The sequence below is a fragment of the Phaenicophaeus curvirostris genome, chromosome 21 (assembly GCF_032191515.1).
Source record: "Phaenicophaeus curvirostris isolate KB17595 chromosome 21, BPBGC_Pcur_1.0, whole genome shotgun sequence".
NCBI classification, from domain to species: domain Eukaryota; kingdom Metazoa; phylum Chordata; class Aves; order Cuculiformes; family Cuculidae; genus Phaenicophaeus; species Phaenicophaeus curvirostris.
In genome coordinates, this window is record NC_091412.1 from 8,230,959 (window position 1) to 8,246,450 (window position 15,492).

The window sequence follows — 15,492 nt, forward strand, 5'->3', positions numbered from 1 at the left end:
ACATGACCTGTGTAAAGGTTCGAGTTATGGATCAAAGAGTAACACATTTTACAATTATATTTAACAGAGTCGCAATTATGCTGATAGAGAACAATTACTGTATCAGGATCTAAACAATGAAAAATAGAAAACACTGCCATTGACCATAATTTCATTGCTTAATGACTTCAATCTGCTCTCATGTCTCTCCCTGAACGTACCGTAAAACGTTAGATGGATACCCGAGTGACCCTGGGAGGATTCACAGATTATTATTTTCTTATACGTTAAAAGAAATAATAATGTTCTATTGCACATAAAAATACACATAGGACAAATGCTGTTCAATTGCTGGTACCATCGTGACGCATTTAAGAAATACATTTGAGCACACCAACTCTTCTACAAGCCTTGAATAAGCTGTTTTCCCATAAGCACCAAACACAACGTTGGCTCACTGCAGATCGTGCAAAAGCCTCTCTTTCTGACAAGGGGCACAAAGCAATCTCCATTGCACAGAGAAGTTCTGTAAGATGCAACGCATGACAGAGAAGTTTGGAAAGGTATCTATACACATATACGGGAAGTTTTGGGCATCTATTCCAGTATATAGCTGGAGTTTTAACAGTGCTATGACATGTTTAATTTATAGATTAATCTCTCTGTATCTGTCCCGCTCTCCTCATGGTGTTGCTCCCATGCTCTCTCCCTTCTCACTGAGCTGAAGACAATCTTTTGTTGGTCTGTATACAGTCAACAACATGTTCCTTGCCCACAGCCCCTCCTCACACAGTTGACATCTCCATTTGGTCTTCTCTAGGAAGCTGCCATCAAAATTATAACTGTAATGATTTACAAACAAACATGCACATGCAAGCAGTGTGGTGTGATGAACTCAGCAGCAAATGTAGAAATTACAGAGTGGCAGACTAAACTTTTTGAAAGCCTGAAGCTGCACATCCAGATCCTTATTTACACTTATTGGGAAGCCTGCTTTTAACCAGACGTGCTCAGGCCTCCCAGTTACCAAGACTTTCTGTATCACTCTAAAAAGGCTTTTTACTTAGGTACTTACCTGTGGATGTCTTGTCTAACTTCAGACAATCAAGTCCTACAATTTTCACATAGAAACTTTGGTGCTTCAGCTGCTACATCAATGAAAATGAGCTTTTTAACTTGCTGGAGCCTGCAAAGCCTTCAGCAAACTTTTTGTTTGTACGTTTGATTCACAAGCAGTCGGAGACACAGCTGAAACTGATGGACAAGATAGTTATTTTCCACTGAAAATAGGGAAGACGCCAGACTTCAGATCATCTTAATCATTATAATGTCCTCTGAAAAGTTATATATGAGCCTAAGATAGATTCCAATATTCCTTCAACAGTGTTTTACTTCGTAAGCGGTTCATAGATAAGCAGCAAATACTCTCATAAGTAGTGTTCTATTTGTTCTTTCAATTAATGACAAAAAGTACTGAGTGAGTTAAACTCACTCTTAAGATAATAATTGTCATAAACAGATGTTTCATTTGACAGTTTGAGGGATATAGGTGTGCTGTGATTTAGTTCAGAGACTTTAGTTCAACTGAAGACTCAGACCATAAGATTAAAGTAAATTTAATTAATTTATTAAAGGGTGAGCCTTGTCTCTAATTGTATAAATCATAAAATTGCCACTGTAAGGGACAGAATTGGAGCTCTCTGCAAAAAGACACTAGTTTTATCTCGTGACAGAACTGCAAACATACTGAACTTTTTTCTCTGCCTTCTCAGAACTGGTTTTAAGTACGCTACGGCAAGAAAAGCGTATATTACAGCAAGATAACAGATGTGTCTTACTTAACAAACAACAGCGTTATCTCCTTTGACCAGACACTGAGTAGATGGCACTATCTCTTCACCAGATGCTGCAGACAAAGCCTCTGGCAGGTTGAAAGTCAAATACCTCATCCTATGATATTTTCACTTATAATACAACTAATCCACTGAAAAATAAACATACAGCCAACTATAATACACATATGAAATGCATGGGGGGAAAAGCTCTTTAATGGAAATGAAGTGTCATATTTGGAAATGTGGACTAGGCAACTATAAGGATCTAAAGGTCAGCTGTGCATTTCCTCCAATACCATAAGGGCGTGACCTACTGTATCTACCCTAACTTGGCTGAGAAACGTGCTTGCTTTCCAAAACAAAAAACATTTTTTTAATCAGGAGGAGGAGCACTTTAATTTTATTCCAGAAATCTTTGCCTCTGAATTATTATCTATATCCTAATTTTTACAAGCAAAACATATGCATGGTTTAGCCTGGGGAAATGTGACAAACAACTGTTTAAAAGATACCAGTTCACATGCAGTATTTAGTTCAGAAATGTGCTGCCTTTGCACTTGGCTGTTGTAGCCTATACCTGGTTTTGTAGTAACTAGGGGCACACGATATTCATGATATATATGGATATATAGAACAATTCACACATTCAGATTAACACACTAGCTTGGAGAAAAAAAAAATTTCTTTGAGAAACTTCAAAGATTCTGGCACCTTTAAGTACACCCATTAGCGAATACCAGCCTCTGCAGATGATCATTACAGTACATCTTCTGACCTAAATACCTTTGTAATAGTCTTACAATAGCAATTAACACACACCTAGAATTCTTTAACAGCTGAGTATTTTTTGAGTAATTGTATTTAACAGATCCTTCAACGTCACTGCAGGAGGAGACCAGTTCAGAAACCAGCTCCTCCACTCTAATGACCATGGGAATCACTCTTTCCTGCAGATAAAGACAGAGGAGGAGCACCCTCCTGTGCAGTGAGCAAAAATTGCAACTGCCCTTTGTGGCTCTGCTATCTTAATTTTCACTCAGGGCTCTGTTTGTATACAAAACCCAAGACTCCGGGATCTAACTCACCAGTTTTAAAACAATCCTATTGGCATTATTTCAGTGGAACTGCTCTCAGCGTAGAACGACTTAACAGGAACGAGCACGCTGCTTTACACAGAGAGCTTGTAAGATTTCTGGAGACCTTGGGGAACAAGATGATGTCATTGCATCATAAAAGTATCTGGTTCAAATTCTTTGCGAGTCTGCGTGACAAAGCTTATGCGATCGGACCTCAACAGTGAAATTCAGGCTCCTCTACCATCACTGCAGTGATGAGTTTTCAAAACTGGTCTCTATTCTTCAATATCTTAAATACCGGAGCATAGGACCCGTTTCCTCATGCTAGGAGCTCAGACTGAAGTAAGGATTGTGTAATTGCAGGAGCTAGTTTTAAAAAGCATAGGAAACATTCAGATTTTAAAGGTCATTTGAGCCTCTTGGCAAGACGTTCAAATCCTTGGAACAAATTAAACTAAAAAAATTTTCCAAAAGTCTTCCATACTCAAGTAACATTTTGTGTAGAATTAAGATAACCAATGAAGCTTTTGAATATTCAGGACATTCTGGTATTTTACAGACTCTTACAAGAAAACAGGTTTTTATCATATCATTAACTACAATTCCTTTCCACATATCTGTTACTTCAAATTTCACCAAAGATGTACACTGTACATATAATTTTAAAGGACTAGTTCCTTCCACACCTTCTGATAAAAAAAAGTGATATTACAGTTTATTAGGAGGAAAAGAAGATGACGATTGCAATCTCTTAATCTGCTCTATGCAAGAAGACTTCTGCAGAGCTCCTTCAGGAATGAGGATGCAAAATATTTTCTCCTAATATTTCTATGTTTTGAACTGGCTCACAACAACTTTTAGTACAGACTAACTGTTGAAAAGGTAAGTTTTACACTGCCAGGGCATCACTGGCAGAGTTCCAAGAGGATCAGTGTTCCAATATTGTCTCATGCATTTAACAACCACAGGAAAAGCAGGTATACATATATACATACATATATATGAAATATGCTGATAGCATCAATAAAGGAGGTACCACCTATAATCTAGGAGGATGAGAAACTCAGGGGGATAGTTATATCTGAGCATATATATATATACACACACACCTGAGAACATGCCTGGACACTGATTCAGCTTTCTGTGTGAAATCCATTCTAGGAAGCAAGTCCAAAATATAGACTGGCAAATTTATTGTTAGGCACTACATGACCGAATGTCTGCAATACCCATGGGAAAAGACTTCCAATTTTGTGTTAATTATCTCTGAAATCTTTCTTGACTCAGGAGTTACTAAATCCAGAGGCCATTAACAGCACCATGAAAACATACCTGCTAAATAACAACATCACTGAAGAGTTACATACCTTCTAACGAGCTGTGAATTGGAGATAAATCAGCAAGTGACCTGCATGAGCAATCATTATTGATTACTAAGCTGCCATGAATTAACTTCAAATTTCTAGGGCACATAACAATGAGTAACAGTTTGAGAACAACTTTGATTTAAAACTACATTTGTACTTTAATGCATTTTATAATTACAAAAAGGAAACAGCTGAATGAGGCTTTTATATTTACACACTTCCAAGCACTGTACAGAAGGCCTGCATAATTTCCTACCATAAAATACTATTTAAAAATAAAAGATTTATAATTGCTTTTCCTGATTTGAGAATCAAATTAAGATTTTTCCACATTGTCCTTCATAATCCAAACACTATGCGAATGACTAACCGAGCAAAGCGTAAGAGAACGAACAATATGGCATAGCATAAATCAAACAGAACAGGTCTGTGTTATCCTTGGAAGGATGGGGATATAGCCACGTAATTCTCAGAGTGCTTCCAGCCCAGCAGCTGATATCAGCATCGGTGCTGTTTCTGAGCAGTACTGTGATAATCTGGCAGAAGTACTATACAAATTAAAGGTCTTACGAGTTCAGAGGGGCTATAGGAATGGGAAGCTTGTGGGTTTGTTTTATACTTGTGTAGAAGTACCCAGCCCAGGTTGCTTCCAAGACATCAGCCACAGCCCAACTGAAATCCAGAGGGTATGAGGCCTGAAATTTCTAGTCCAGAAACACCACACACAGATTCCAAAAACATCGTAAAAGCAGACCAAATTGCTGCAGATGTCTTCATAAAACCTACCTCCAACAGAAACAGAGATGTGTCCAGCGTTTCCAGCTTCTTCCTCAAGTATAAAAGAGAGGGTTTATTGTTAGATGGTACCTGTTCATAAACACCACATCGCTTGGCTGTTCTAAATAGCTTTTCACCTCTAGTTCTGAGGTCTAAGCCCCCAGACCTTTAGTCCCCCAGGGTTACTGACCCCACAGCATTTCTGCATTTAAAATTTTGATTTAAAACAGTATTTCTGTTTTAATTCAAAACAACGCAGGACCAATCTTCAAAGCTGCTCAGATACCAGGTACTGCTTTCAGTGTGATCTGCATACCTTAACGCTTTTGGAAAAATATCTGAGCCAAGGAAAGCAGATGCCATTTCTGGATGCAAACTAATTTATTCAAGAGCATCTTTTTGAAAGAAAATCTGTTTAATTCCAAGCTTCTCCTAAGTGCTACAGCAGCGTTAACTGGGGCAGCGTTTTCCTCAGGTTTCCTAGGAAGCAAAGCCAATTTCCAGACAGCAGGACTTCCCTTAATCGCCACTGAGAAGCAACAATAGTGCAGCACATGGATATATTTCATAGAACCACAGAACGGTTTGGGTTGGAAGGGACCTTAAGGATCATCCAGTTCCACCTCCTGCCATGGGCAGGGACTGGATCAGGGGCTCAGAGCCTCATCCAACCTGGCCTTGAACCCTTCCAGGGATGGGGCAGCCACCACTGCCCACGGCAATATACGTATTGCAAGAAATATATGTATTTCTTAATTTCCTTCGTTATTTTTACCTTCCCGGATTCATTTTAATTGAGGCTTTAAATAAAAATGGCCTCGAGTTGCCCCAGGGGAGGTTCAGATTAGGTTTCAGGAACAATTCCTGCCCCAGCAGGGAGGCTCTGGCAGAGGCTGCCAGGGAGGGGCCGGGGCCTTCATCCCTGAGGGGTTTAAAGGGATACTCAGGGCTTGACGGGTTGCTCTCGACGACCTCAAAGCTCTTCCCCACCCAAACGACCCCCAGAAGCAGCGAGGCAGCCGCCCCACACCGCCCAGCTCGGCCCTTCCTCCTCCCCGGCTCCTCCTCTTCCTCCCCGCCCCTCAGCCTCGGCCATGGAGGCGGCGGGCGGCGCGGGGCGGGGGGCGCCGGCCTGATAGGAGAAGGAGGAGGAGGAGGAAGAAGAGGAAGAGGAGGAGGTACCGGGCGGGTGGGCGGGGAGGGGGCTGCCCGGAGCGGGGACCCTCCGAGGAGGCGGCGATGGGACCCCCAGGCTGCCCTGCAGCTGGATCCCACGCCCGAGGGGCTGGCAAAGGGCCCCCTAGGCTGTTTGCAGCAGGACCCGACCCCCGGGGGGCTGGCGACGGGGTCCCCGCAGAGGGAATCCCCCCTCGAGGGGCTGGCGATGCTCGCCTGGGCTGCCTATAGCGGGATTGCACCCCGAGAAGCTGGGGATGGGGTCCCTCGGGCTGCCCTGCAGCAAGAACTCCCCCCCAGGGAGCTGGTGATGGGACCCCAGGGTGCCCTGAAGCAGGACCCGACTCCCAAGGGGCTGGCGGTGGAGCACCCTGGGCTGTCTGCAGCAGGACAGCCCCCCTCCCCGAGGGGCTGATGATCCTCCCCGAGGGGCTGATGATCCTCCCCTAGACTGCCCTGCAGCTGGATCCGACCTCAAGGGGCTGGCGATGCCCCCTCCTCTGGGCTGCCCATAGCAGGACTCCCTCCTCCTCCCCGAGGAGCTGGTGATGCCCCCTCGGGTTGGCAAGGGGACCCCTGGTCTGGCCACAGCAGCATCCGACCCTCAAGGAGCTGGTAATGGGACCTCCAGCCTGCCCATAGCAGGATCTGAGCCCCGAGAGGCTGGCAATGCCCCCCCAGCTGGCAATGAGACCCCCGCAGCCTGCCCACAGAGCAGGACTCGCTCCCCAAGAGCTGGCACTGGGACCCCCACAGTGGGACTCATCCCCTAACTGGTTGCCCATGGAGCCCCCTGGATCCGGGCTGGGGGGAGCAAGAGGAGGCAGCAGCCAGGAGAAGACAGGGAATTGTTTGGTGGGAAGAGCCTTTTCCAAAGGGCTTGTTTTATCTCGTTTTGAGGGGTGGGGTTCTGGAAGCCGTTGGGTGCACGCGGGTTTCTTTGGAATCCTATTTAATAACTCAGTCATCTGAAAGTTTGTTAGAGCAGTAGTAGAGCTGCGTTATCCAACAACAGAATTGCTCCCCGTCTTTAAACACCAAGATGTCAGGTTTCGAGCTGTCATGCTTCGCAGGCTCTACACCGCTGACTAAATCCCACTAACAAGATCAGGGCTTGGTCCCTTCCTTTTAAAAACAGCATCCATGGCCTGAGCCTGCAGCAACTCTGCTCACGGCAGCCAGCACTGCCTCCAGTTCATCTGCTTTATTCACGTGCGTAACATTGTAGAATGTGAATTTGGACTGGATTGAAGGATGATGTAATCATTGGCCAACGAAAACATAGTAGCGGCAGCATTTCTAAATGGTAGCAAGTTCCCCTACCTGGATATTGTTTAAATTCACGCAATTTACTCTTCTAATCTAATGTCCTTTTTAAAGACTAAAGAAATCTAGGTTTGTGCCCATACATTAAGAGTGCAAAACCAGTTTTTCTTTAACCTTTTTGCACCCCAAGCCATGTACATATGCTAAGCTTTAGAAAAAAAAGTAATTTCAAAGAGGAATCTGTGTTTGCATTATTGAAAAAGGATTATAACAAAATCCCCAATGTTTCAGTAATAATATCCAATAATGACAAGTATTGTACCAAATCTGGCCACCAAGCATTCCCCAAAATAATTAACCTCACATCATACCAGTCTGGAGAAGGAGATTTAACACTGTTCGACCAGTGCAGAGACTGACACAGAAGTGAAAAACTGCCCAGGGAGACAATAGAAAGATGTCAGTAGAAAGAAATAAAATCTCATTTGGGTGCTCTCACTGTCAGAATACAGCTTGTTGGCTGAATTTCTTTTTTTCACCTAGACCATATGGTCCAGACTCTTTTAACTGCCTCTTTCAAAATGGACTAACTTGGTTCTGCTCACTTACCCAGACAGGATAATCTCGTTAATCTCATAATGGCCCTTAATTTTGAGTGTGCACTGGCTTTTGACTAGACTTGTCTGAACAAATGCTTACCGTTTTATGGATGCATGTAAATGGACTCTTTGCTTCTTTCCCATCATTGTTTGCCCCTTCTCTGGCCTGGTACTGTTGCTATTTTTGTGAGATTAGGTAGTGTTTCTGAGAGCTCTTCTGCACAAGCCACTGGCAGTCTCAAGTTCCACAGCTTTTGCTGTTGTGATTTGCACTGAAGCAACTTGAGATTTTACCAAGGCAGTCAGGCTTGCTGCAGGCTGGAAAAATCTGCATCTGAATGAAGGGAAATTAATACAGCACACAAGGTTGCCCCGTGGAGAGAGGGTCCAAACCTAGCATGCCAGCTTTCGGAACGAAGATAGCTGGTACCTGTCAGAAAGAGAGTCTTTTCTTCACACAGTCAATCGCTCAGTACCATATACTGTATTTTTGTGTTAGGGCTTTTGGGGTTTTTTTCACCTGAACTGGTTACACTCTTCTTTCAACTGTGACTTTTTATATCCCGCTTGTAGGAGACAAAGTAGGAAGAATCTGGACCAGAAAAAAAAAATCCCACCATGCAATCAAACTGCAGTCATCTCCACAGCATCCAAGGGAGCAGCGATGACTCTTCATCTCCTCCAAGCACCCACGCAGCGAGGTTGTCAGGAGAGAGCTCGTGCCATCAGAGCGGAGATGTTCGCATACAGCTCAGCTCTGCTGTGGGAGAAGCCAGGGAAAGCGCAAGTTCCCGACATTCAAGGCCAGGTTCCCAAAGTCGCTCACACGGACACGCTCACAGTGAAGCAGGGGGGGTCGACGATTCCACTCCAGACTCAGAGGAACACAGCAGCAGCTCCTTCTCCGAGCTCAGATACCTCCTCCAGTGGCTGCACAAAAGTCTGCCGTATATCTTGATTCTGTGTGTCAAAGTGGTCATGCAGCACATAATTGGTAGAGTATAACAAAACAAGGCCTGATAAACAGACCCCCCTCCTCAAAGAGAAACAAGAATAACCATGCCTGAAATATAATTAAATTTATTTGTAGCTTTATTTTTATTTGCTTTATTAATCAGAAAGAGAGACTTACTAAACTACATTTCAGTGGCTTCTGTTTCCTTTGCTGGCATATGTACAATGTGCTTAATTATTCTGGCTTGATAGTCTAAGCTATTAATTGTAATTACAAAGACATGCTACAAGTGGCTGGTTTTTTAACCCAGTTGAGTAATTATTTTTTTTTATTTTCTTGTGTATAACTGACCCTTTTTTCCTAATAGGCATTTCTCTTGGAATTGGGCTGCTAACAACTTATATGTATGCAAACAAAAGCATAGTAAATCAGGTTTTTCTAAGAGTAAGTATCACCCTATGCAACAAAATTCTGTAAGTTAACCCAGACCTTTATCATCAATTCTTGAAAGAAATGTGACTGGAGATACTGTTTTATTTACCTAATATTAGACGTCAAGTTTCAGGGTGGAAGTAAAGTCTTAATGCTTCTGTACGGTGTAGAGCTGCTGAGATAAGTAAAGTTTACAAAATTGAAAGATCCCACCCCCAACTTTGAACACTGAAATCCCTTCAACTGTTAAGTAGTTCTATAATTTCCCAAAAGCTTTTAACTATATTTGTGGAATTAAATTTAACCTTTCAACTGTCAGTTCACTCCCAAAGGAAAATCTCTGGTTTCTTCAGAGCGGGGTGGGTTTTTTGTTGTGTTTTTAGAAAAAAACTTGATAGGCATAATTTCAAAATATTAAAATCAATGCTTTATTTTTCCATTGAGTTCTTCTATTTTATTTGGCCTGAAACCACCAAGTAAAATCTCTAGCAGTAAAATTCTGCTCAGGTGCAACAAACTTAGCACTTGGGAGATACATTTAAGACACTAACAGTGAGATAAGGGCTGTAATAAGTCTTTACAATTACCTTACAGGAACGGTGCTCCAAGCTGCAATGTGCTTGGTTACTGGTGTACTTAACTGGATCATCTCTCCTCCTGTATTACACCTTTCATTCTCAATCGCTGTATTACAGGTAAGCAGAGGAACATTTCCACTCGCATCATAAGTTACTCAAATGTTATCCGGGAATGTTTTATCTGGGCTGCCACTCTTTTCCTTTACTTGTGGCATTGGTTTCTCTTTCATTTTAATCTCCATTCCTTCTCTTCTGCCAAACTGAACAGGTGCTCTCCTTAAAAACAGCTTGATGGAATTTGCAAGATTAGACCCCATACTCAGCTTAATGTCACTGCTGTACCATGGGGAAGGGAGCTGGGCGCGATCTCTAGCTTTGACCCCACCACCTCGCCTTGGAACACCAATTGTGGCATTGTGGGCTCTGGAGTTTGTGTCTCCAATTTATTTTTTTCCCCCTTGCCACTCTAGCTACAGTCTTGGCTGTAAATTGGTCAGAGGCTAAACTGGGAAAGAAAGGCTGTCTCTAGAGGATGGGCGTGTGATAAAGATGCAGGAAAAGAAGGTTCAAAAATGGGAAGGTAGTCAGAGATCATAAACGATCAATTTACAATAAAGAGTTCATTTTCTTAGCAAATATTTTTCCTCTGTGTAAACTAGGTTTGCTTTTTTAATTAAACCTGCTGCGATAGTCTCTAGTTATGCTTTCCTCCAAACAGGGCTTCTCCTCCTCTAACTTATGATAATTTTTTTTTAGCTTAATCTTCTTAAACCCTACTGTGGATTTTATAAACTTCTGGGAGGTACTTTGGATTGTGGGAGTCACAGACTTTATTCTGAAATTCCTCTTCATGGGCTTCAAGTGCTTTATTCTGTTGGTGCCTTCTTTTATGATGTCCTTTAAATCCAAGGTAAGGAAACAAGCTATATTTTTGCTTCCTTATGAAGATTCTTATGGTAAAAATAATGAATTATTAAATTCTACCCAGAGAAAAGTCTTTTAATTAAAGGTCTATATACAATCCAGCACTACAATGTGGGTGAGAAAGCCTTGTGCCTTTCATGTTCTTCCCAGCTCGGTGCTAAGGAAGGCTTACAGTCTGATCTGAAATGATTACTTGTATTATGTCATCAGATAAATGGGTTTGTTTCTGTCTCCAAGTGGGGACGAAGAAGAAACCTTTTATTTGGTGCAATGTAAGAACATGTATGCAGGCAGTTAGCATGGAGTAGCTGAAGCACAGTCGGTTTTTTATGTGCTTGACAGTAACAGACATTGGAAGATTTTTAAAATCTACACATGCAATCAGCTGGTTTTTATGTCTCTTCAAATAATAATCTGAATTTTATTTTTGTTAATAAACTTAAGTAATATTTGTGTCAGATCAATGAATTTGATTTATAGCTGAATTCCTCAAACTAGCTTAGTTTAATCATTTTCACAGAAACCTACACTAGTTGGTGGGGTATTTATTTTTATCCGCTTCCTGAGGTGACAGGCAAAACCAATAAAATTTTATGTCATAATAGGAAATAGTACTGGTTCCAAAAAAAAATAAATTAAATTGTACAGTTTGTACATGGTAGCATTTGAACAGGATATTTGCTAGGCTCTGTCTCTTAAAATGTACCAGAACAAGTTTTTCTCAGGTACAACTGATTTCTCTAAATACCAGTTTACAATCAAGATCTGTATTTTTTTTTTTTCTACAGCAAGTGACAGAACATCTAAAAACTAGTTACTGAAAATGGCATTGTACCAACTGTGACCTAAACTGGGGCTAAATTAAAGAGGGAACCTGGTCAATAGTGGCAAACTGTAGCATTATCCCATGTCCGTTATAGGAAGAGTACTGCTTCCCTGTTATAAATACAAACTTAAGGAAATAAAGTAAGGGCTAAGCCACATATCTGTGGACACTTGTGCTTTGTAGTCATTATTCAGTAATTGTTAGGATGTCATTGAACTCTGTTTACCTGTTCAGTCCTGCCACCCTATGCTTCTTTCCTGGCCCCTCAATCACCCCATCCTATACAGGAGTTAATTATCACAAGATAAGGCTTCTTACACAGGTGTGAAAAGGTGTTTACAGGAAAACAGTTTGTAATTTATGTATATTAATAAAAGAACGGGCTTTACTCTTAATCCTGACTGCAGGAAACAATTCTGCTAATGAAAAGCTGATCTATGTGACCAAATTTGTCTTATTTGCCTTTTTCACATAACTTTTATTTTCCTTTTTACTGCTTATGAAATTAAGTCTGAAAGCATTGTTACATGGGCAGGCAGCTTACAAAGACATTCTATTTTAGCCTGTCAATTTGATTTTCTGCAGCACAGCAATCAATAGTGTTCCTGTTATTTGTGCAGTTGCAGTAAGACTCATCATCAGTTCTTCATTCTTTTACATGCTTCGTGTTTTGTTGTTTCAAGATATTATGAGAGAAAATTACTCAAAAGAATAACAGTGCATCTTTTCTCTATATTTCAAAAATGTGTTGCGTTCTAAATCTTGAGCAATTCCTTTGCATGTCTTGCTTAGGGCTACTGGTACATGCTGTTAGAAGAACTCTGCCAGTATTACCGTATGTTTGTCCCCATACCAGTTTGGTTCCGTTATCTTATTGGCTATGGGGAGCTGGACAGTGTGCTAGGACGGACCCTTGGGATATTGCTGGGCCTTCTCTACCTCATCCTAAAAGTATGTAAGCTTTATATTTCTAACTATTTTGCAGTCATAATCACTCAAGGGTTAGAGACACAAACTAACACGTTTCTGGAAGTTCCGTGAGTTGATGCTGCAGTTTAATTGATATGAAACTTGGCTTGGGACAGTAACTGATCCTTTTCCGGCACCTGTTCTGGGGGTGGATGTGGGTTGCAGAGCAGAGAACGCTGTTACCGCAGGTACCCTGTTATCAGACACTGGGCAGAATTAGATATTGATGAAGAGAGCTTGCAGAAATAAAGGTAAAATTCATAACTAAAAGAATCAGAATTTTCCAGGAAACTACATTTTCCTTTCTACTAGTGTCCTGTGTGATGCTAAACACAGTGAATATTCACGCTGGGCATCTGCTTCACCCAAGAGCTGATCTGCCCCATATGTAACAGTCTCGGGGCAAGCTCAGCTCTGAGCATTGAAAAATAATTTATAATGCTAAGGTGTCTTAGTTACAGGTCTAGAGATGATAGCATATCTGATGATAATGCTGCCATATTTGCACTCGAGTGGTTCATTTCAGAACCTCAATGCCATTTTTCTTTAAAGAACAGACATGTAGCGAGGAAAAAACTGCAGGCTAAATTCTTAGTTTGATTGCTTATTAACTAACTAAAATAGGGTCATTCTGAACTATAGCCTTGCTTATGTTCCAGCTAACACCAAACAAGCAGTGAGACTTCTAGTGTTGGAATCTGCACAGAAGCTTAGAAGCTTTTCAGTTCCCAGGAAAAAATACTAAGGATAACTGAGGTTTTCTTTCCCATTTCAGCTTTTGAGCTTTTTTGGACAACTGAGAAACTTCAGGCAGGTCTTACGGATATTTTGTACACGACCAGTGAGTACTGAATTCTCTCATGACAAAATAATTAACCCAATTGACATTAAAATACTTCTTTTTAAAATACCTCATCCTGTATTACTTCGTACTGTTCTAGCAATAGACAACTGCATTTTTAAAGTAACTCCTGTATTACTTTTTCCCCCATTTCACAGTCTGAATTCCTTGACTATATGATTATGTCATGATCAGGGGAAGATATTAACTAGACAGCACGGTAAATAGGAGCAGATAAGCTTTAGGTCCCAAAGTAACACCTAAAAAACTTCGCAACGTTTTGTTGGCTTAGGGATTGAATAGTTTTTCTGATATAGTAGCCCTTATTCCTGATTCCTTTCTGTCCTGGTATTTTTGTGTTTTGTTTTGGCTTTGCCCCCACCTAGTACCTGCTGAAAAGACCTTCTTTTACAGCACTATGGGGTGACAGCGAGCAAGAGACAGTGTTCTGAAGTGGATGATATTTGTTCTATCTGCCAGGCTGAATTTCAGAAGCCTATTCTGCTTATCTGTCAGGTAATACACACAATCAGAATTATTTTTTGAATACTTACGAGTATATTTTAAACACTGCTAAACAAAACTGTGTAAAATTAGTGAGCATCTTCAAATTCTTTTTAGAAATCAGGCTAAGCAATTAATATACTGACTTATACATGGAAGAGCTTAGAAGCTCTAAGTTCTCAATTCTTTTCATTACAGCACATATTTTGTGAAGAATGCATCTCTTTATGGTTTAATAGAGAAAAAACATGTCCACTCTGCAGAACTGTTATTTCAGACCATGTTAACAAGTGGAAGGATGGAGCTACATCTATGCATCTACAGATTTTCTAAAGCACGTCAAACACCTTGCTTTACAGTATGTTTTTTCAGTTTACTGCAGGTAAAACTGTAGGTGGCACAAGGAACAAGTTTCCAAATTCTAGGTTTCATACTTCTATGAAATATTCCAGTATTTGAAACAGTACACAAAATGTGAACTTGACTTTAAGTTTAGAAAAGTAAGTTTTCAGAATGAATTCAGAAAAGTCAGCATTGATTGTTTCCTACAAGGTTCACAAGAGAAACAAGCCCTGGAAAAATGCTGCATTACTTCTTGCAGCAGCTTCTTAATTCAGCATTTTATTTCAAACTTTAAGTAGAGTTCAGACTGTACTAAATTGTATTTGTCCTTCTAACATGACTCAACGCAAAAGATCAACCTACTTATTTTATTAAGATTATAAGCAAGTTTTATACTCTGGACTACAGTGAGATTTAGAGCTGCTTGTCATGCTTGTCCTTTAATGCTAGCCCAAGAAATCAGAGAAGTTAGCTTCTTATTCTTGCACCTCTAACAGCAACTATTTCTCACTGTACCTGCAGATAAGCCACAATAATAAGATATTTCCCCTTTAGGTTCTTGCAGACTTCTAGTGGATCTTTGGCTTAATATATAAACCAACCACTAATGTAAGTTTTTTACTTAGCATTTTATAAAGTGGGTATTTTTAAAACAAATCTTTAATACTATATTTTTGTCATAACAAGAACCTGGTTTTCTTACAGGGGAGATTCTATTTTATACTATATTTGCAATTTGTAGTATGCATAACAATCAGAAAGAATAAATGCATTTAAATCTATTTGTTCAGTGCACGTTAAATAAAGAATGAAAATTCATTATTGTTTCAGTGTTAACTTAACATGAAAGCATGTAACAACTCACACCTAGGTATACTTCCCCTGTTAAGCTAATGCCTCTGCCAAACAAAAAACCTCCAAACGCTATGACTTATTAATGATTAGCCTTTATGTTAATTACAGAGCTAACTTATATAAAATCTCACTGTTCTCTTTTGGATTTTTTTTCTATTGCTTGTCTTTTTTCACTTTGCTTTTCAGATAAG

General features: G+C 40.6%; 1 protein-coding gene across 1 annotated transcript; it reads left to right on the top strand.

The window, feature by feature from the left end:
- The first annotated feature begins 6,188 nt into the window (after positions 1–6,188).
- RNFT1 (ring finger protein, transmembrane 1) lies at positions 6,189–15,228 on the top strand. Its single transcript, XM_069873786.1, has 9 exons — positions 6,189–6,212; positions 8,649–9,069; positions 9,398–9,474; positions 10,057–10,157; positions 10,797–10,950; positions 12,583–12,741; positions 13,535–13,600; positions 14,015–14,116; positions 14,303–15,228. The coding sequence occupies exons 2-9, from the start codon at positions 8,694–8,696 to the stop codon at positions 14,435–14,437; spliced, it is 1,170 nt and encodes a 389-aa protein (XP_069729887.1). The 5' UTR covers positions 6,189–6,212; positions 8,649–8,693; the 3' UTR covers positions 14,438–15,228.
- Positions 15,229–15,492: the final 264 nt, after the last annotated feature.